The sequence below is a fragment of the Thermobia domestica genome, chromosome 10 (assembly GCF_964235325.1).
Source record: "Thermobia domestica chromosome 10, izTheDome1.hap1.1, whole genome shotgun sequence".
NCBI lineage: Eukaryota > Metazoa > Arthropoda > Insecta > Zygentoma > Lepismatidae > Thermobia > Thermobia domestica.
The window spans coordinates 192,785,833-192,808,919 of NC_137463.1; the positions used below are offsets into that span (position 1 = coordinate 192,785,833).

Consider the following 23,087-nt stretch of genomic DNA (forward strand, 5'->3'; position numbering starts at 1 on the left):
TTTATTTCTTCTACAATACAACTTTACGCCAGATGAATCACCGACTATGTTCACTTACGATTTGATAAGCCCCTAGTGAAATTACATGATAGGTGTTTCATAATGAACATGCATTATTTTTAATCTATAATCAACTGTCAGCTCCAGCTTATCAACCGATGTTTCGTTATGCTTTTAAAAATCGGGGTATCAGGTTGAATCTCGTAGCTTCAGCATGATTCATCTCTAACTTCATCTGTAGCTTCTGAAACGTGATTGACGTAGCCTTCAACTTTAGATTTGATCTTTGTCGACATGAAAGCAGTGTTGGGCAAAATCAATTGAAATCAATTGCAATTGATCAATCAATTGAAAGTAATTGCTCTGAAAATCAATTGCAATTGATTTCAATTGCAATTGATTTCTATTTGTAATTGACAATTAATTTCAATTGCAATTGAATTCAATCATAAAATTTGCAATTAAATTTCCGTCAATTGTTAATTGTTAATTGGTCACCAGGCAATTGACACTTTTAATTGTTAATTGTCAATTGCAAAGGGTGCAATTGAAACATTTAATTGTTAATTGCAGTTGACAATTGAAACTTGTAATTGTTAATTTTAATTGTTAATTACAATTGAAATCAGCAATTAAAACTGAAGATAAGATGTGTGTATATTGTGTTGTCCACTTGTTACTGTTTTACATATTTCAAATAAGGTACTTATAAGAAATGCTGATACCTACCATCCCTTTTCCCCCTGGGAAGAAAACCGTGAAACTAAGTATTTTTTAAATATATTATGTTTATGGTTCTATCCCCCTCGAAAGAACTCTATATACCCGTCATGCATACAATAGGAATGGGCACGAGCGAGTTCGAGAGAGTTTTTTTTAAAACTCGACTCGACTCGAAGCAGACATCTTTGAGCTCGACTCGAGATCTCGGCTCGAAAAATTTCCCCCAACTCGACTCGAATTCAGATCGAGTTTCCAGTTGAGTCGAGCCAATTCGAGCTAAATCCTTTGTGTAGTTCCAAGTACTACTATCTTCAAGTATCCTACATAGACAATATAATTATCAATGATACTACTACTATAACTAATTATTATTATAACACCGTGTACCTGTATAAACATGGAATATAGGCGGTTTGTATCTGAATACTAAAAATTAGTTGACTGTCGATCTCGGTCGTCAACAAATCTTCAGGAGGCAAGGACATCGGTCACGACGTTCCAGGTTTGAGTTCAGGAGGAGCAAGTATTCGGGCTCGAGCCAAAAATTGTTAAAAGTTATAGGACTCCAGCCAAACATGTTCAAAACTGCTCGACCCGGGTTTAGGGTTGTCAACGACTCAAGCGGCTCGCTCACAGCTCATTCACTTATCGAGCCGAACCCAGAAGTGAGCCGAGCCAACAGCTCATCCAACCGAGCCAGCTCGAGCCGATGGCTCACACGAGCCGAACCGAACCGAGCTGATTGCTTCCCCAACCGAGCCGGTTCGAGCCATCGGTTCACTTAAGCTGACTCGAACCCAGCCTATGGACTCATTTCAACGGACCTGGTTCAAGCCATTGGCTCCAATCGAGCAGAGTCGATGACTCGTCTCTACCGAGCCGGTTCAACCCATTAGCTCAATTGAGCCCAGTCGATGGGTCATCCCAACCAAGCCAGCTCAAGCTGCACGCTCAGTTGAACCGAGCTGAGCCGGTTGACATCACTATCCCGGTTGGGCTTCTACTTTGGCTAAAAAATTGGACCGTGCAGTTCTCAGCCTTGATGGTAAAAACTACAAAAAATGATATGAAATCTTTAGTTTTACGTCCCACAGTTATGCCGGTTAGGCTAAAGGAGAAGGTGATGATGGCAAAGGAATGGAATGAAGAAAGTGGGAGGAGACGGCAGAACCCCGAGAAAACCCACGAGCACGGTGTTTGTCCACCACAAAGTCCATACGGCGCGAGCTGGGATCGAACCAGGGACCTCAAGCACCGGAGATGAACGCTCTAACACTGAGCCATCGCGCTCCCTGGTAAGAACTACAGTATATACTTATATTGGTGCTCACGGCGTCATTAACTTGTTCCGGCACCAACGAATTTCGAGGTACTTTGTTTTGCATCTTTTGTGTGTGTTTTGTGCCGCACTTTACGCCTATTCCCACATTTTGTGCATCACCGGAAGTGGGTTAAATTGGGCCTACAAATATGGCGGACCAAGTTATTGCTGTTCCGCCACCAATCAATTTCGAGGTCGTTTCCTTCACATCGTTTTGTGCTGTTTTGTGCTTCTACTTCCACGTTTTGTGCGTCATGGGAAGTGGGTAAAAATGATTAGGATTAGGATCTAGAATTTAGATTTCTGGGCTTTCGGCATCTAAGGCCATTTAGCCCGTCACGTTTGAGGGATGACGTCCCTCGGCGAGCACACTATCCGGGGTAAGGGAAGGAAGAAAGGATTGGGGAAGGGAAGGAAGCGGCCTGGGACCTATAAGTTAGGTACCACCCCGGCATTTGCCTGGTGTGAATGATGAAAACCCAGGAAAACCTCATTCAGGGTGGCTGGCCTGAAAAAGCTGTTACGCTTTTTCAACCGAGTGCCCCCACAGGGAATCGAACCCGGGACCGCTCGCACCGAAGGCGAGAGCGTTAGCGACTACGCTATGGGTTAAAATGGGTCCCCAAGGTGGGACGAAAATGAATCACTGTTCCGTCACTAACGAATTTCGAGGTCGCTACTTTCGCATCGTTTAGTGTCAGTTTCTTGCCGTTGTGAGCGCGTATTTTCACGTTTTGTGCGTCACCGGAAGTAGGTCAAAATGGGCTTCCAAGATGGGTCGAAACTGACCAAGAGTTCCGCCACTATCGAATTTCGATGTCGTTAATTTCACATCGCGTACCCTTTTATGCGTCTATTTCGACGTTTTGTGCGCTACTGGAAGATGGTCAAAATGGGCCTCGAAGGTGGGATGAAAATGACCCACTGCTCCGCCACTACCGAATTTCGAGCTCCTTCCTTTTGCATCGACTAGTGAATTTTCGTGCCGTTTCGTGCCCTTATTTCCACGTTTTGTGCGTCACCAAGAGTGGATCAAAATGGTTTTCCAAGATGGGATGAAAATGACCAAGAGTTCCGCCCTATCGAATTTCGAGGTCGTTACTTTCACATCGCGTACCCTTTTGTGCGCCTATTTCGACGTTTTGTGCGTCACTGGAAGACGGTGAAAATGGGCTTCCAAGATGGGTCGAAACTGACCAAGAGTTCCGCCACTATCGAATTTCGAGGTCGTTAATTTCACATCGCGTACCCTTTTGTGCGTCTATTTCGACGTTTTGTGCGCCACTGGAAGATGGTGAAAATGGGCCTCGAAGGTGGGATGAAAATGACCCACTGCTCCGCCACTACCGAATTTCGAGCTCCTTCCTTTTGCATCGACTAGTGAATTTTCGTGCCGTTTCGTGCCCTTATTTCCACGTTTTGTGCGTCACCAAGAGTGGATCAAAATGGTTTTCCAAGATGGGATGAAAATGACCAAGAGTTCCGCCCTATCGAATTTCGAGGTCGTTAATTTCACATCGCGTACCCTTTTGTGCGCCTATTTCGACGTTTTGTGCGTCACTGGAAGACGGTGAAAATGGGCTTCCAAGATGGGTCGAAACTGACCAAGAGTTCCGCCACTATCGAATTTCGAGGTCGTTAATTTCACATCGCGTACCCTTTTGTGCGCCTATTTCGACGTTTTGCGCGTCACTGGAAGACGGTCAAAATGGGACTCGAAGGTGGGATGAAAATGACCCACTGCTCCGCCACTACCGAATTTCGAGGTCCTTCCTTTTGCATCGACTAGTGAATTTTCGTGCCGTTTCGTGCCCCTATTTCCACGTTTTGTGCGTCACCAGAAGTGGGTCAAAATGGGCTTCCAAGATGGGACGAAAACGACCCACTGTTCCGCCACTATCGAATTTCGAGGTCGTTAATTTGACATCGCATACCTTTTTGTGTGCCTATTTCGACGTTTTGTGCGTCACTGGAGAACGGTCAAAATGGGCCTCGAAGGTGGAACGAAAATGACCCACTGCACTACCACTACCGAATTTCGTGGTCCTTCCTTTCGCATCGACTAGTGAATGTTTCGTGCCATTTCGTGCCCTTATTTCCACGTTTTGCGTGTCACCAGAGTGTGTCAAAACGTGCCTCCAAAGTGTGGCAGAAATGACCCACTGTTCCGCCACTATCGAATTTCTAGGTCGTTTCTTTCGCATCGTTTAGTGCCTATTTTTTAAAAAAAGTTTTCTGTGTCTACTTCCTCGTCTTGTGCGTCACCAGAAGTGAGTTAAACGGGCCTTTAAAGTGGGAGTTAAATGGCTCACTGTTCCGCCATTATCGAATTTCGGGGTCGGTTCTTTCGCATCGTTTAGTGCCTGATTTGTACGTTTTTTGCGACACCAGAAATGTGTCAAAATGGGCTTCCAAGATGGGACGAAAACGACCCACTGTTCCGCCACTATCGAATTTCGAGGTCGTTAATTTGACATCGCATACCTTTTTGTGTGCCTATTTCGACGTTTTGTGCGTCACTGGAGAACGGTCAAAATGGGCCTCGAAGGTGGAAAGAAAATGACCCACTGCATCACCACTACCGAATTTCGTGGTCCTTCCTTTCGCATCGACTAGTGAATGTTTCGTGCCATTTCGTGCCCTTATTTCCACGTTTTGCGTGTCACCAGAGTGTGTCAAAACGTGCCTCCAAAGTATGGCGGAAATGACCCACTGTTCCGCCACTATCGAATTTGGAGGTCGTTTCTTTCGCATCGTATAGTGCCTGCTTTGTATCGTTTTGTGCTCCTATTTCCACTTTAGTGCGACAACGAAAATGGGTCAAAATGCCCTACAAGTATAGCGGAATAAGAGCACAAATCATGCACAGGCGCCATTTTCACCATCGAGTGTCGAGGTCGTCTCCTTCACATTTTTTATGCATGATTTGTGTCGCTTTGTGCATCAGTGGAAGTGGGTCAAAATGGACCTTGAAAGTGGAATGAATATGTCTTTTTCTGCTATATTTGTAGGTCATCTTTGACCCACTTTCGTTGGCGCACAAAGCGTGAAAATATGCGCAGAAACGGTAAAAACATGCACTAAACAATGCGAAAAAAGCGACCTCGAAATTCGATACTGGTGGGAGAGTGGGTAATTTTTCTTCCCACATTGAATGCCCATTTTGACCCACTACCATTGATTAACAAAACGTGGAAATAGGCTTAAAAAACGGTAGAAACACGATGTGAAGGAAACGACTTCGAAATCGTTCCTGACGGAACAGCATTAACTTGTTCCGCCATATTTGTAGGATAACATTGACCCATTTCCGGTGACACAGAAAACGAGGAAATAGGCACACCAAACGACACAAAAATGGAATTTTAGCTTAATTACATGGAAATTTTAAGTTTGTAAGCTTAATTATATGGAAAATTTTATACATTTTGCCTTTACGTTGGTATACTTTACGTTGATTTGGGACTCAAATTTTATTCTTTTTTCCACTGAAAAGTATCTATAGTTCAACAAGGAAATAATTATAATAATTATCTATATAATTGAATTCATTGTAATTTGGTCCATAACAAACACTTTACCATTTCGTACTAGCTGTTCTGCCCGTTCTTCGTACGGATCAGATAAAATATCAATGTAAACAAACTGAACAACGGGATAACAATTAAGAAACATTTCTAAAATTGGATATATTTTGTGTGAATATATATCCAACATCGTACATGTGTTTTCATTGGGGCTGAATTTGAATGTAAACACTATCGGGGGTGTCACTATACATCTGAGCAACCCCGATAAATATGGATTTGACACAAATATTGGTCATTTTCTACTACTTTTACATGTCCCGGTGAACGTCCCCTCAGACCCCTTGGTTCGAATTGTGAAAAAAATCTTCTTTGGCACCCAACCAATACCGCGAAAACTATGAATGTGACACTAACATCTGCCATTTTCTAATACTTTTTACATATCCCGGTAAAAGCCCTTATGATCCTCTGCTTCCACTTTTGAAACGACAACGCCTCTGGACTGCAGCCGATGGGGCTGTATTTTGAAATCAACGCCTGTGGAAGTATCACCATTCATCTCAGCGACAGCGAAAACTATGGATTTGACACTAATATCGGTCATTTTCCATTATTTTCTACATGTCTCGCAATTCCCCACCCCCTGTGAATCCCGGCCCGCATACAATGATGGCTAAATTTGAAAATCATCGCTAATGAAAGTATCACCATTGATCTCAGCGACCGCGAAAACTACGGATTTGACATCGGTCATTGAGGATTATTTATACATGTCTCGTGATCCCCTAGCTGATGGGGGCTAAATGTGAAAGTAAACGCGGTCTTGAATTTCACTATTGAGCTCAGCGACCCCGAAAACTATGGATTTGACATTAATATCGGTCATTTTCGATTATTTTTACATATCTCGGAATTTCTCCGTCTGGTGACCCAAGACCCGCATACAACGGTGGACGAATTTGAAAGTCATCACTAATGGTAGTGTCACCATTGATATTAGCAACCGCGAAAACTATGGATTTGACACTAATATCGGTCATTTTGGATTACTTTTACGTTTCGGTATCACTTCCCCCCTTTCCCGTTGATCCACGGTCCGCAGCCGAATAGGCTGAATTTGGAAGTTAATGCGATCGGAGTTTCACCATTGATCTGAGCGACCGCGAAAACTATGAAATCCACACTGATATCGGTCATTTTCTACTATTTTTACATGTCCCGGTAAACGCCCCCTGAGAACCCCTGGTTCGAATTTTCTCGGAAACGCTTTGCCTTGGTGTGGGACCTGGACCAAGGTATGTTTGACCAAAATTTGGTAACTCTCAGTCGACTTATCTGGTCCCCAGGCCGGTCCCGTTAAACGTCCCCTGGAGACCCCCTAGTTCGAAATTAAAAAAAAACTCTTTGTCTTGGTCTGGGCCCTAGATCAAGCAACCCGTGACCAAATTTTGAAAAGTTTCGGTCCACTCGTCTGGTTCACAGGCCGCACAAAGATAGACAGACAGACACACGAACACACTCTATTTTATTTATATTAGAAAGGTCAGATCCGCCATTATTGTATTAGTGCGGTGCTTGAGCGATTGATCGTAGAGATTCAAACTCCGATGAATGATAATTTTATAGGCTTGTTTTATTACAAGTTTAAACTCTTTAGTCAGTAGAGAAGAGGGCATGAATCGTGGGTCCGAGTTGATGACAATGGGTTTTGGTGGGTCTGTGGGTCACAGTGGGTGAAAGTGGTTCTTGGTGGGTGGTGGGTCAGAGTGGGTCACGTTGGGTCGTGGGTCACGACGGATGGTGAGTCAATTGGTCGTGACTAAAGTTTTCATTGCCCTACGCTTTCTCTGAACTACAGTGTTGAAAATTAATCAGTGAAAATCAATTGCAATTGATCAATCAATTGAAAGTAATTGCTGTGGAAATCAATTGCAATTGAATTAATTGCCAATTAATTTCAATTGCAATTGAATTACAGAATTCAATTGCAATTACTTTCCACTGCAATTACTTTCAATCGATTGATCAATTGCAATTGATTCTCCTTTATTAATGGCCAACTGCAATTAACAATTAACCATTACTTACTTCAATTGTTAATTGCAATTAACAATTAAATTTACAGATTAATTGCTAATTGTTAATTCAATTGAAATTTGCCCAACACTGCATGAAAGTGAAGAAGAAATGCCGTGCGCAGATTTGCCTTTATTCAGGTGTTCTTACTGCAAAGTAACGTTATGCTTCATACATTTTTTGTGGACCCACATGTACACTTTTGTTGATTCCCATTTGTTTTCTTAACAACATAAAGAACATTTGTAATAATTCGTCTTGTGCAGTTACTATACTTCTCATCGTGCGCGCACACACTTCTTGTTGCTTCCCTGCTTTAAAACTGAATTCATGTTATTTGTTTATAGGTGGCGCTGTTTGCGCAAAACAAATTTTACACGGGAATGAATGACTCATTCTATAGTGGTCAGTGCTTATCCTGTGTATATCTGCAAAGTTTTATGTTGATCTTCGCGTTCGAACCGAAACATGTCTCTTGTTAGTAAGACTGCATATCATAGTGGCAAACGAAGGCAAAAACAAGGCGTGAAAATGGAAATTTACAATATCTGCTAAGTTCCAAAGGACAGAGATAGTTTCATTTCTTAGAGTAGGTTGTACAGCGGAAATTTTTCAACTCCTAACGACAGAATAAGTGAAACCCAGATGGAAGTATATCTATTGCTTACCAATTTATCAGTTTTCACATGTTGCTGAAGAACAAAATGGGGAGGAGGGGAAAGTCAGGTCAACTGTAACTGACGTATTATTAGTACATTAAAACCAGGGACGGCGCCAGGAACGCTTGATGGGGTGGGCGGAAAGAGGCGGACCTAGTTGCTGGGTGGGCGGACAACGAAAATGAGAACTGGGCAATGTAGACATTTTTTGACAATAATTAAATTTCAATTTTTATACTCTTTAGTTAGCTAAGGCTCAGACCGAAATAGGGGAGAAACAAGGATGTGGAAAACAGCTGTGTTGGCCTTATAGAAGGTGCCATTCCAGCATTCACCTGGTAAGACTGAAGAAATGCAGGACTTAGGATGGGCTGCGGGAGTTCGTGGCAATATGCTCGACCTACCGAATTCCGCGTGGCACACACACTACCTCTACTTTCAGCTTTTTAAATAATAATAACGGTGTGTTCTGTGTAGTCGAAGAAGTTCAAGACTGCTTTAACTCCTCTCCCTCCAAGAATGCACATGAATGCATAGAAATAAAAGAAGGTTCAAACAACGCAGACTAACAGATAATACTCTACTTTTCGTTAATAACATAAAATACACAATAAGTAGGTAAAGTAAAACAAGGATAAAATAGGCTGCTGCAAACATTTTTATCTTTGAAGTATTTATTACAAGAAAGCAAGAGACAAAAAATATAAATGAGTAACTTCAGAAGCAATGCTGTCGTCTTCGCTCTCTCCAACATCTAGTTCATTTTCACTTTCCTCGAAATCGAACACTTCAAATTGCGAATCCTGGTTGTCACATGTATTTGTATTTTTTGTCCTTTTCCCCAGTGAAGAAGAAGGATTATCACTAACATCAACGGATTGAAAATCGCGCTTCTTTGAACACGAGAAAGACACCGAGCCTGAGCAGAAATCGCTAAATTTTTTCGACATATTAGCTGAACAAGCACCGACCGCCAAGACTTCTGAACGCAACAGAGATCAACTCAACAATGCTATAATTAGGGTTTTTACAAATCTGTTTAATGCCACACGGGTAAGACATGTGGTACATTGCTGTAAACAATTGCAAGTTGGAACCCTCTTATAAGAAGCTATCGCGCCAACACAAAGCAAGGGCGCCGATTTCTCTGTAAATTGGGGGGGGGAGGGCATTCAGATGCAGAAGGCATGCATGAGGATTTTAAGACAAATTGAATTCAAATTATGCCAAATATTGTATATTCATAAATAAAATGCGGGGGCGCACATGGGCTTTGGGGGAGCCCGGGCCCCCAGGATCGGCGCTCTTGACACAAAGCACTACTCTCCTCCCTCTCTTTCTCAAAATGAGACAATAGATAATACTGGCCAGCTCTGTCCATTATTTAGTTGGCTTTTTAGAAAGCACTTTTTTTTTCAGTGCAGCACATACAAACACTGGCGTTTCAATAACACGATTGTGCATGTGTGTTAAACTTCAAATCATTAATCACGACTTTTGGCATCATTATATTACTGCAAGTATCTATCTTAAAATCATTGTCCATTTCAGAGTTAAACAGAGTCATAGAACCTATTACATTACAATCGAAAGTAATACCTATTGCTTGTGAAGTACAGGATGTCGCCTTCAGTGCCGGATTTGCGTATAAACTAAACAAGCTATAGCTCTCTTGGGGGCCCCAAAAATTTTAAAGAAAAAGTGGCTGTAATGTCATTTCCAAATAATAAGAAAAAGCAAATAAGATAAAATGCACATACAACAACGGTGTTCTGTATTGTTATGTATTAAGCTCTCATGAAGCAAGTAATAAGGCCCTACCCGCCTCCAATGGGATTTCTGTTGCCCAGCCCCGTTTATAATGGAACCCTCGTTTCCCAGCTCTGCTTGTAATGGGGATTTCGTTTCAGAGCCCCATTTGTAATCGGGACCCTGTTTTCCAGCCATTACACTTAGCTACTTTGATAAGACTTCACAGCATAAGTGATAATACTGTATCTTGTATGCGGAGAGAACTCTAGTGCTACCCTTTCTTGTACTATTTGGAATTCGACAAGAAATTGAGTCTGGTAACAGTGGATGCTTAAGAAGAAGGCATGAAACGACAAGCTCGCGAAATAATAGTAAAATATAAAGGAATTACAGCCCTAAGCGGCAATAATCTTTACATCGCAAAATTATAGCTATTTTATTTCGCTGTACGTAAGTATGAAAAGTAATTTGCAGAAGTATTTTCATAACTTTCAGAACTTGGCACTGATTTTCATAGTGATCTATAAAGTTGAGTTGATTTTGAGTTTAACGTTCCTTTCAGCAGCGAGGCTACATGAGACGGGACCTACTGATTAACGTGGAATCCGAGCCACATGAGCTCCCAGCGAGAATCGAACCCGGGTCTCCCACGCCAAAGGTGCGTACGCTAACCGCTTAGCCATGGAGGAGCTCATATAGTGATCTATAGAGTGCAATAATGGATCACTAAAGGCAGGGGCGGATCCAGGGGGCGATCGCCCCCCAGAATTGAATATGTTTTTATTTTAAAAATAAAACCTATCCTAAGAATTTTCACCTTTGTATTATAAACGTAAAATAAAACCTATTGACTTCGAACGACTGCCCCCCTAAACATTTAGAATGGATCCGCCCCTGACTAAAGGAAAGAATAGAAGCACGAATCGTAGTGATTTCATCCATTCGTTCTAGGCATATGAGTCGTTCGTTTGTATATATTAACAGTATTTTATGTATTGTTACGTTCAGAACTGCCCGAATTTACCTTGTGTAAGTTAGTATGCAACAGGCTGAATCCATTAGGTTATCGGCACTAGTTACTACCAGTGGCGTATTTACGATTTTGTTTCGGGAGGGGCTTTGCTAACTTTCGGGGAGGGCTTTGCCTGGAAATGTGAAAATTCTGCAAGATATTTCATTTACTTTATATACTAAGTGATTTCGGGGGGCTTAAGCCCGGAAGCCACCCCCCTAAATACGCCACTGGTTACTACATAGCAAGGCAAGGTACCAACATCTTTTCACGTCGCAGTAAAAAGATGCTACCTACATTTATAGGTCTTATAATAATTTTAGTGCAACAGTTAGGTTTTTTAACGATGTTTTTATGATTTTCAGCCAGAGACGTATCTAGCCAGGGGCCGGAGAGGTCTACGATCCCAGTTTTTTGAGTGACAAAAATAATTGAAGCCATTACTTACATATTTTTGAAAGTTTAGAGTAAACTCACGATATATCTATCATAATCTGGGTTTTAGTTGCCCCTTCTCCAGTTTTAACCTTCTAAGTTCGCCTCTGGTTCCAGCATATTTGTGTCGTATTACACCTTGTGTAATCTTCGAGGGTTGCATTCCATTTTGAGTTACTCCAGTAACCTGACCTCGAAAAAGCTCACACGATTAATTGAGCTTCAGGCAGTAATTACCAACCCTGGATGATATTTAGACTGTATTTACTTACACGGATCCCTGGAAACGTTTCAAACTTTACCCAACTGAATAGAAACAACTTGAAATGAGAAATGATGCGGCCTCCACATATTGTAGAAGCATGGCATGGAGCGTGGATCATAGTTGGTGCAAAAAGACCGGCAAGGGACTTTATTGGTACCAAATTAAACTACCGCTAATTTTACAAATTTTACAGTTTTTCTGTAATGTATTCAAAACAGTAAGTTAAGTTAACGAAATATACACGAAAACGTATTTACTTAATAGATATGTATTAGGTCCATAAATTAACATATAACATATATTCAAACAGAAAAGGCGAAATTTTGTCGCTGAAAAAGAATGCTAGAAATAAATTGGCCCCATTATCTTCAATAGCTTAGGTCCCCATCAAACCTAAATCCGGCACTGGTCACCTTTATTATTCTCCTTCTGTTGCAGGGGTGTCATTTCAGACTTCGCTTGAGGGGGCAAGAACACCAACAACATAAGACTTTCACAGTTGGCACTAGTATATTAGTAGACAATCGATAAAGTATATGTATTCCTCAAAATCTTGCTGGGGGCAATTGCCATCTCCTGTCCCCCCTTAATGACACCCCTGTTCTGTTGGGGTGGGCGGATAGGTGGGCGAGGCCATCCATCGGGTGGGCAGTTGCCCACCCTCGCCCACCCTTAGCGCCGTCCCTGATTAAAACCTAGAGAAAAGCAATGTAGATTAAAATAGCGTATTATCATTTGCTCTATTTTTTGCGCAATCCCTTTTTAAAGGTCAATATTTCCGTTGATTATCCAGTAAATCACGGGATCTGTATATTTGATGAAACTGATTTATAACTAAACCGAGAAAAAGAACTTAAAATATCAAATATGATTTAGTCTTACATCTAATATCCTCACACAATTAAACACATTTCTGAAATAGGAATGAAACTTAAAAACTTATACGTGCCTCAATGGTACAGCGCTCGCCTCTAGTGCGTAGGGTCCCTGTTTCAATTCAAGCTAGCAAAAAGTGAACTTTGTGGTGGACAAATACAGTTTACGTGTATTGTCTCGGGGTTCTCCTATTTCCTCTCTTTTTCTTCAGTCCATTATTAGCATCCATCTCATTATCTCATTATCACCGTCTCTTCCACCTTCGATGCGTACTCATGGGACGTTAAACTTTAAAAAAAAAAAAAAGAATTTTAATTTATAAGTTTGTTTCTCTTACTAAATTATTCGATATCACAAGCTTTCCTCATATTGTCACATGTGAAGCTTCTTATATGTTTTGCATTCTAATTGAGTGTTGCCAAAACCTTTTTTCTATTAATTTTACCTATTTTGTACATAATCCTGCGACCAGCTGGTAGCAAGCACTAAAAGATCCATATAATGTATTCGAGGTGAATTTCTGCAGTGGTGTCTCCCATCAACGCTATCTATTATCTGTCTGATGAGTATTTGCGCTGTTTTGTAGAGATGGATGTGTTGGGATTGGAGATATGAGTGGTTGTGTACACTAATTTACAAGGTTGCCAGAATATAAGATCAGTAAAAGTCAGAAGACATAGTCCATTTCTCGTTTCGTTCTGTTACTGTATGATTGTTCAAGTGATTGTAAAGCGATTTGGAGAGAAAAGTGGAATCATCAGAAAGAGTATCACGTAAAGTAAATCGGTCCTATACTGGAAAATCTATATACCGTATAAAGCTATTGAAATTCTGTAGAGAAGGCGAATCCTATACTGTAGACGTATAATGCTAATATATTTTTAAATATATTTTATGTTCAAAGTAATTTTTTCATATAGGACAATTATCTTAGCAGCCATTTTGATAGTTTAATGTTCGGTTTGTTTGTTAGTTTCAGAATATACTTTTAAACAGTGAAGCTATATGAGACATGGACCTATGGTTTAATGTGGAGTCCGAACCACATGAGCTCGTACCTCAAAACAAACCCGGGCCTCCCTCAGTTAGGCCCTTAGCCGAAACACGAATACAGGAAGGTTGAGATAAATTGTTGCCGAGGGAATTGAGTTCAGCTTGACTGAACATATATTTATCCAAGCAAACAACTGAAAGTTATAGGAGTTTCGTTCACCCCTGACCACTCCTAGCTACTGGTCTGTCCTTGCCAAAATGGTGTACTCTAACCATGTAGCCATGAAAACGCTCTGGTTCAATATGTGATCTTGCAAGTGTATCCGACCGCTCTCACAGAAATTAGACTAGGCTCAAATTATCTTTTTCTTTTCTTAAATAATAATAATAATAATAATAATAATAATAATAATAATAATAATAATAATAATAATAATAATAATAATAATAATAATAATAATAATAATAAATGTCCATATACAAGAAATTTTACTTAAGAGGCTCTGATAACACTACCACATGTCCCACTGGTCACTTGTAAACTACGAAATTTGTTCATAATCTTGCCGCCTGCACAAATATATCAAATTTATAACATTGAAAAATTATGAATACGATGGCTGTACATAGAGAAAAATCATACAGGGGTTTCAAAATGAATATCGGGGTTTTATGGTTTTGTAGTATTTATTACACTTAACGTACTATTATAAATAATACATGAAATGAAAGAGCAACTCAGTTTTTGCTACAATTGTTCAGTATGAGCGCTATTCAATCACACGGCACACACATCGAGTTGATAGGCGAGTTCTTCCCAAACCTTGATCAGTATGTTTGAAGTAGACTAATTGTTGCAACAATTGCTGCTTCACTCCTCTTTCTTAAATTCCTCAATCTCCTTAAAATTCTCCTTACAGACGTCACTGGAATTGCTAATTTAAGACTAGCCTTCTCAATTGATTTCTTGGGGCTACACGTGAAAAACTCCTACATGCCTCCGTTTAACATGTTCTTCAGTCACTCTTGGTCATCCAGTACTCTCCCCTTTGCTCAGACGGCCGGTGTTTTCAAACTGATGATACGATCTATGGATGTTGTTATCACTTGGTTGATTACAATTGAATTTAATACGGAAAGCACGTTGTACTGTAACTACAGATTCAGTCTGCAAAATGTAAATCTGCTCACTAGTGGCCATCTTTAGCTTCGAGCGCTTTCTAACGGCAGATAGAGGAAACGGTACATACAGTGGAAAGTTGCTCTTTCTTTTGATGTATTATTTATAATTGTAAATTAATTATAATAAATACCGTATTACAAAGCATTAAAAACCCCTATATTCATTTTGAAACACCATGTATTTCAGTAGCAGATAGAAGTATTAGGTGCATACGGTTTGTAACTGATATAGCCTACCTAGGTAATTCTTTTTGCGGAACGTACACTTCTTGTCATAGTACTAATCATGTAATATTATCTAGGCAATTAGAATGAAAACAATTCTTCATCAGCTGGCGAAACAGCAACGTATAGATGAAGAATAAATTAGAAGCCTATCTTGAAAACGGCGAATAACGAAGAACGCTCTTATCAGGACGATGTCCTGGATTGGAGTCTTAAAAGTATGATAGATGTCATTTGAAATACATTGCTTGTTTAAAGTAAAAATATTCTACCTCAAACTGTTTAAATTATGTAGTTTTGCTATTTACTTATTATCTTTTTTACTTCAAGTTAAAATAGATTTGTTAAATATTTCTAAAGTGTAACACAAAATTTGGTAACATCATAATTAATTTTATCGCGCAGTAACTGTGCTAATATCATAGATAATTATATGTTATCGTGATATCTAAAGATGAATATCGACTTTTTCAGTTTGATGTAGCTATATCCGTGCTAACGTACGCACCTTCTCATTTAAGGTAACCAGAAGTAAGTACAATTTTCGCAAGGGGTTGCTGTTTCTAGTATGAATACCACTTATCAAGCTACATTTTGCCGTGTTTACGACTTTAAAAAAAAAACACACGTAAAAAATAAATTTCAGATTCAATGAATTGGGACTTTGTAGGTACACTCATGTCCAAAATTATTGTCGCATGCCTATAAATATGTTGATAATTTGGTAACGAATTCGCCCGGTATTTCTTATAATGTTAGTTAGTGTATAATCGGCAAAGACATGTATATGGCAAATTTCATGTCAAAACAGCAGTAAATAAGAACAATAAAACGAAAATAAAACTTTCCTGTCCATTCAGCAACATTTGGTTTTACTCATTCTAATTTTCGTATTTATAATACTTTTCCTATGACATTTACCACAAATATACATTTCTCGATTATGCACATAGTATCAGTATTAAAGGTACCCTGCAAACTCATTATCAAAATTATATTCTTACAAGAAGACAGTTATAGATATGCGACAATCATTTTGGACATGAGTGTACTTAAATAGGATAGAGTTCAATGTCCCTCTCATCATCGAGGTTATATGAGACGTGGTTCTACAGTTTAACATGGAATCAGAACCACATGAATCCCGCTGAGAATCGAACCCGGATCTCCCACACCGTAGACGCGTACGATAAGTATATAGCCACGAGAGAGCTCAAGTGTGATAACCTGTGACAGAAAATGAGCATTACCGAAATATCCTGTGAACGAAATGTAGTAGGGTAACCCAGGCATTGCATAAGTAACATCTGAATGTACCGATGAAGAGAATAGTTTCCCTGGTGGAAGGAGATGAAATCAATTAACCACTAATATTAAATGGCTAAATAACCACTGCTAATGTAAAAGCTTAATAATAGGAGATAAAAGTACATCCATCAACTTACAAGCGTTTTTCCGTAGTAGAGTTGTCCAACAAGAAAATCGTTCAAACCGCATACGAAATGTACGGTAATCATTCAAATAATTAACTGATTTCGGCTGTTGCCATTGGGTAATATTTATCAGGTGCGGACGCTGCCGTTTATACATTTGATGGTTACGTAACCGCCTGTTTTATAATTTAAAAAAATATTTTTGAAGGGTTAGAGAAGCGTTTGAGTAAATATACAATTTTGTTCTTCAGCGCAAGAAAATGATACCTCTCTCAAAAATACATATAAAAAAGCTGAAAGAATGAAAGAAGTTTATATATTAGTTACAAGAGCGATGCAACTACAACCAGTAACTTGAGTGTATAGCAGATAATTACTATTTATTAACATGACAAAGCGCATTATCACCTACATTTTGACTATCTTCTCGTATTCTAGACAAATGGTTGCAGTCACTTGACAACTACCAGTAACCTACAGCGTGGTACGGAAGTGGGCGTACCCCTAATTGGTGTTTTTTGGTGGTTTAAGTGTTACCCACATTTGTTTGGTAGCATTGCTTGACACTGTTGTGACACAGCAGGATGGAGCACCAGCGCACTTCACGATTCACTTGCGCAATTACCTGAATCAGACGTTTCCTGACCGCTGGCTTGGAAGAGGTTGAACATCATCACCAGCTCCCTTTGAATGGTCTCCAAGCATTCCTGATCTGACGACACCAGACAATGGTCTCTGGGGTTTCATAAAGCAACAAGTAAGAGACACTCGATATCACACAACGCAGAAATTACGAGCAGCTGTGGAACACGCCTTTCAGCCTCGTGACTCCGGAGTATCTCCGCAAAAACATCTGTGAGAACTTGGCGCAGAATTCAGCTGTGTCACGACATGGATGGTGATCATACCCATGTCTATGACTCTTAAGACTTCAAGGTAACTGTATACAGATATTCTACCATAACTAACACTATACTGTTGAAACTAAAGGGGGTACGCCCACTTCCGGACCGCCCTGTACTTCCAATTAAGAGTAAATGGAAATTGTACGAATAATACCAACTCATCAGGGGTGCTGACTCTGTAGATGCTCTGGTGCTTGAGCGCCCCCAGAAAATTTTGTGAGAACATTTAGCACTCACAAAAAAAGAAAGAAGACACACTGAGAAAAATCCGTTATCCGAACAGGGGAATATTGTACAAATATACGGAATCCTTACGTTTACTACAGAAAGCAGAACAGAGCATACGTTATCCATATGCTACAAACGCACCTTTCCACTTTAGATGTTATGCCGTTGCAGGATGTGTGACATCTAACAGTATTCCGTATATTACATAGGTATACATATATTACATATGTCAGCTATTTGTTACATATGTCTATCTCTATGTGAGATCCTGATCGCCTATATACAATTCTTTCGTTCGTACGGAAAGTGCGTTTATTTGGAACACTTATACGGGAAATACGTGTAAAATATACTTTTCAGTTATACGTTTGCTGTACGTTAAGTCCAAGAAATAGATTTACACATGAAACCTACGTTTTTACGTACGCCAAATATTTTCCCTCAGTACAATAAAAGAGAAAAAGGGAAATTATAATCTTTTTGAAACGATAGCGAACATTTTCATCATGCTATTCACTATCGGCGGTACACTTTCTTTATGAGTGAAAGTAAAATAATCCGCAGACTTTAATTTTTGAACTAAAAAACATACCTTACATTTCAATTTGCTGCATTGTGTATATATTATCATTATACAAAAATGTGCTCTTAAATTTGTTCTATTCAACTAAATTCATTTAAAGCCACTTGTGGAGCGTGTGGAACACATTACATTATAACGAATTGCTCTTGTATTAATATGCCTCAATCTTTTTCTAATATTTCAAGTGCTACATTCGGACACTTCCTCATGAACAAACACAGGTTGTAGTCCTTTTTCACAATCAGATCTTCAGATTATTTGAATTAACACTCATCAGTGGAAATTTAAGAACAATGACATATTTTATCAGAACTGGTGGTCACTTGTTGTTCCCAATAACATTTTTAGATATTTCTATTATCTCACTATATACAAAAATTTTAGAACACACACACACACACACACACACACACACATATATATATATATATATATATATATATATATATATATATATACAGCGCGTTCAAAAAGTCTCTATACACCTGAATTGTCACATATTCAAAGCAACGAGAAAATTATTTTACTCAAAATTTATTATGTTTTATGGCATGAAAGCACTATGTAGAGGGCGTAGCATATACATACACATTTTAAAACATATTTTTACAGCAAATGTTGGAAATGTCCCCCATGAGCCTCCAAACATGCTTGCACATGTTTCTTCTTGTTCTCAAATACTCTCACAAGTTGTTCATGTGGAATGCTATGAGCAAAATCTCGAATAGCTGTTTCGAGTTCTTGTAGCGTGTGGGGGTTCCCTTTATAAACAGAATTCTTTGCATAACCCCAGAAGTAAAAATCCGGAGGAGACAAGTCAGAAGACCGAGGTGGCCACAATCCCTTTGAAATTATTCGATCTCTAAAAATCTCTTGCAGTAATCTCATGGATTGGCGAGCTGTATGTGCTGTAGGTCCATTTTGTTGTATCCAAGCATTACGAATTTCGTCTTCCGTTAGTTCTCCCATGAACTGGTGAATAATTTCACAATAACGAGTTGAATCTATTGTTTGTCTGAAAAATATGGGGCCGACTACTCTCCTTCTGGATATTGCAATCCACACTCCTACCTTCTGGTCATGCAGAGGAACTTCATGTATGACATGTGGGTTTTCTGCACACCACATACATGAGTTCTAGGCATTGACGTAACCTGATAAATGGAACCAGGCCTCATCAGTAAAAAAAAAAAAAAATATCCAAAACATCGTCAGACTTGTCCATAACAAACCGTGTAAACTATTTACAATACTGCACTCGTTTTACACTGTCGGGAGGAAGTAACTGCTGCACCACTCTCACCTTATACGAGATAAGACGCAGTTTCTTACAAGCCGCCTTTTGTGCCGTACCAACACTTATTGCTTCTTCCTAGGCAAGTTTCCGAAGTGGTTTATGGGGGCTATGTTGCATTGCATCCGATATGTGTGGCATTTTTTCTTCATCGAGCACTGACGGTCTACCACTTCGATCAGTCCATTACCGTTCCAATGTCTCTAAATTTATCGATCAGTGCCCTTACAATGTGACGATTCGGAACAGGTGTATCCGGAAACCTAGCTGCAAACTTATCTTTGACTGCCTGTTTGTACTCACCTTGTTCACGGAACACATGTTCAACCAGGAATATTCGTTGTTCCAAAACTAACACCATTGTTTCAGAGACCGCTAACTAGATGCAACAATCACTTCAACGTCACTTTGCCGACTGGAATCTAAGAAAGGAACTTCACGCAAGGCGATAATATAGCAGTGTTGCAAACCGCATAAAATTTTATTTCATGTGACTTTGAATGCGACTTTGACTTGTCACGATTCAGGTGTATAGAGACTTTTTGAACGCTCTGTATATATATATATATATATATATATATATATATATATATATATATATATATATATATATATATATATATATATATATATATATATATATATATATAGATTATTGTATTAATGAATGTATTAATATCCTTTTCTTTATCTGTTTCTTTTATATATTCCAGTATTGTCAACAAATCAATTCGACTATTGTCGAATCGAAACAAAAGTGTAAAAGTACGTTGATTTACAGAGACTTAGACTTTCTTGACAATATAGACGCTCTTCTATCTTTTGTAGGATTGTGTGTAAAACTCTGTTTGCTACTGTCAAAACTTTCAGTGGTAATGTTAATTCCTAGTTAACCTAAATTGTGTAATTCAAATGTCTATAAAAGAATATAAATTTTAAAGATAAGCTTGAAATTTCACTTTGTGAACTTTATTTTATTTTATTTTATAGCATACAATACTTCTTGTTATTTCTGCATAGCAGTCAATAGCGATGGACCTACCGATACGATTATCATTATTAGATATTATTATTGAAGTGAGTTCTTCGGGTTTACGTTCCACGATTATGCCGTGTAAACTAAAGGAAATGGTGATGGTGGAGAATGGAAATAGTGGAATGAAGAAAGTGAGAGAAAATGGGAAAACTCCGAGAAATACGGTGGATTTATGCATTAAAACCTACTTGGCGAAAGTTGAGGTCAATACAAGGACCTCACGGGCCAGACGTAAACACCATCATTGAGCTACCACGGTTCATCATCATCATCATCATCTTCTTCTTCTTCTTCTTCTTCTTCTTATTATTATTATTATTATTATTATTATTATTATTATTATTATTATTATTATTATTATTATTATTATTATTATTTTAGCTTAAATAAATGAAGGTGTACATGTAAATATGACGTACTGGCTGAAATCTATAAAAAACAATTTTTATTTTTATGAAGTTCCATCTATTCATGCATTACATGTCTTCTCTGTTATCTGTTGCCGAAATTCACAGACCCGAGCCTTAAGCCTCATCTCATTCGCTTAGTTTGGGCCGTAAACTACCCTACATAACATAATTTTCTTGTGTATTCGTAGTGTATAAAACAGTATGCATATTGTATATATAGTGTTGCCCACGAAACGAGACGAGACATATTTTGTGACGAAATACGAGAGAAGACAGTGCCTTTCGAATAGAAAGAAATCAGTGACGGATCTAGCCCGGGGCCGACTGTACTATCCCTCCCCCCCAGATATTTGAGTGAAAAAAGTAATTGAATCTATTATTTATAAATTTTTGGAAGTTCATAGAGAACTCATGATATACCTATCATAGTCTGGGTTATCGTTGTCCCCAGGTTTTACCTTCTAGATCCGCCACTGAAACAAATACACTTTTTGAGACAAGAAACCACTTTTACTTCAACTTTTCGAGACGAGACAACCCAAAATCTAGTATTGTGGGTAACATTAATATTGCACATAATATTGATAAATACTTTTTTATCATTTGTAATTAAACAGTGAGTGGATTGCTATATCTGACAACGTGCATAGGAGCCTATTATGTCTATGGAGATTACGCACATGACAACCTACTCTCAAATCTTCCTGATGAACCTGCTGTACATCTGGATATCCTGATGATGACTCTACAGTTATGCTTGTGTATAGTTTTGGATTCAAATACCATCTTCCAGGACGTGGAAGATTGTTTAGGGATACCAAAAGGTAATGGAATGTTTTCTAAACTCTGTAGTAAACAGATTGTGCTTGTGTGGACTCGACACTTTTTTAAATTTTATTTATTTTCAAGTAGTATGTACATCACTATTATTATGTCATCGTTAGGTGAAGAAGAATATCAATAACAGATGTAATGAGCAGCTTAACAGTTTTTATTAATTAATTAATTTATTTATTTATTTATTTTGCATATGGAGTATAAAATGAAATCTTTGAGTTTTACGTCCTACGGTTATGCCGGTTAGGCTAAAGGAGACGGTGATGATGAGTAATGAATGAAATGGTGGAATGAAGAAAGTGGGAGGAAACGGGAGATCCCCGAGAAAACCCACGCACACTGTGTTTCACATGGAGTATATAAACAAATAAACCATTCCTTCCATGAAAGTAAGAACTGGCAACATTTTTTGACAACAAACGAAACTTTCTAGCACATCAAAATTCGTTTTTCTCTATTTTCTCGAAAACTAATGCATGAAAGTTTACATTTAAGTATCTCGTTTTGTTAGGTGGCGTGGTTACAGTACGATATTAATGTTTCAGCTTTACAAAAAATAATTCGTTTTTCTCTACTTTCTCGAAAACAATGCAAGAAAGTGATATTCAAATATCTCATTTTGTTAGGTGACGTGGTTATCCTATGGTATGAACGTTTCAGCTTTACAAAAAGAATTCATTTTTCTCTACTTTCTCGAAAACAACGCATGAAAATTTACATTGCAGTATCTCATTTTGTTAGGTGACATGGTTATAGTACAGTAGTAACGTTTCAGCTTTACAACAAATAATTCATTTTTCTCTACTTTCTCGAAAACAACGCATGAAAGTGATATTTAAATATCTCATTTTGTAAGGTGGCGTGGTTATCCTACACCTCAAAAATTCATTCATCAATTTACACTCACCAATATCATTTTGTTTTGATGTAACATATCGATTGTTATATGCATCTTTGGACAACTCTGTTCTTTAAGAATCAAATATTAAACATTTTCCCCGAATAATCTAATTGATAAGCGTACATTTCTTTCATGTATGTGGTCCTCAGCTCGATACTCAGTACTATCACAAAATGGGTTTCAATCCAGCTTCGTGCGGCAATTTTGGGGAAGTTTGAATTAAGAGATCAACAAAACCACAAATACAGCATTAAGAATGTTGAGAATATCTACATTTCTGAAAAGAAAATGAAACTCACATAAATGATAAATCAAAGGGTATTTATCAAAGTCAGGTATTTGAAATGCCATTCAATATTTCATTGATCGTGTGACAGAGTACCTTCAAGCGTCTCGTTCATGCAAGATCTC

At 38.7% G+C, this 23,087-nt stretch overlaps 1 protein-coding gene across 1 annotated transcript in view; it reads left to right on the forward strand.

Moving 5' to 3' along the window:
* The window catches only part of LOC145662913 (uncharacterized), a 99,272-nt gene that overhangs the window by 71,076 nt on the left and 5,109 nt on the right, over window positions 1–23,087 (forward strand). The window contains exon 8 of the mRNA XM_081728918.1: window positions 21,556–21,762. Within this exon, the coding sequence (XP_081585044.1) occupies window positions 21,556–21,762 (207 nt within the window). The remainder of the gene's footprint in view (window positions 1–21,555; window positions 21,763–23,087) is intronic.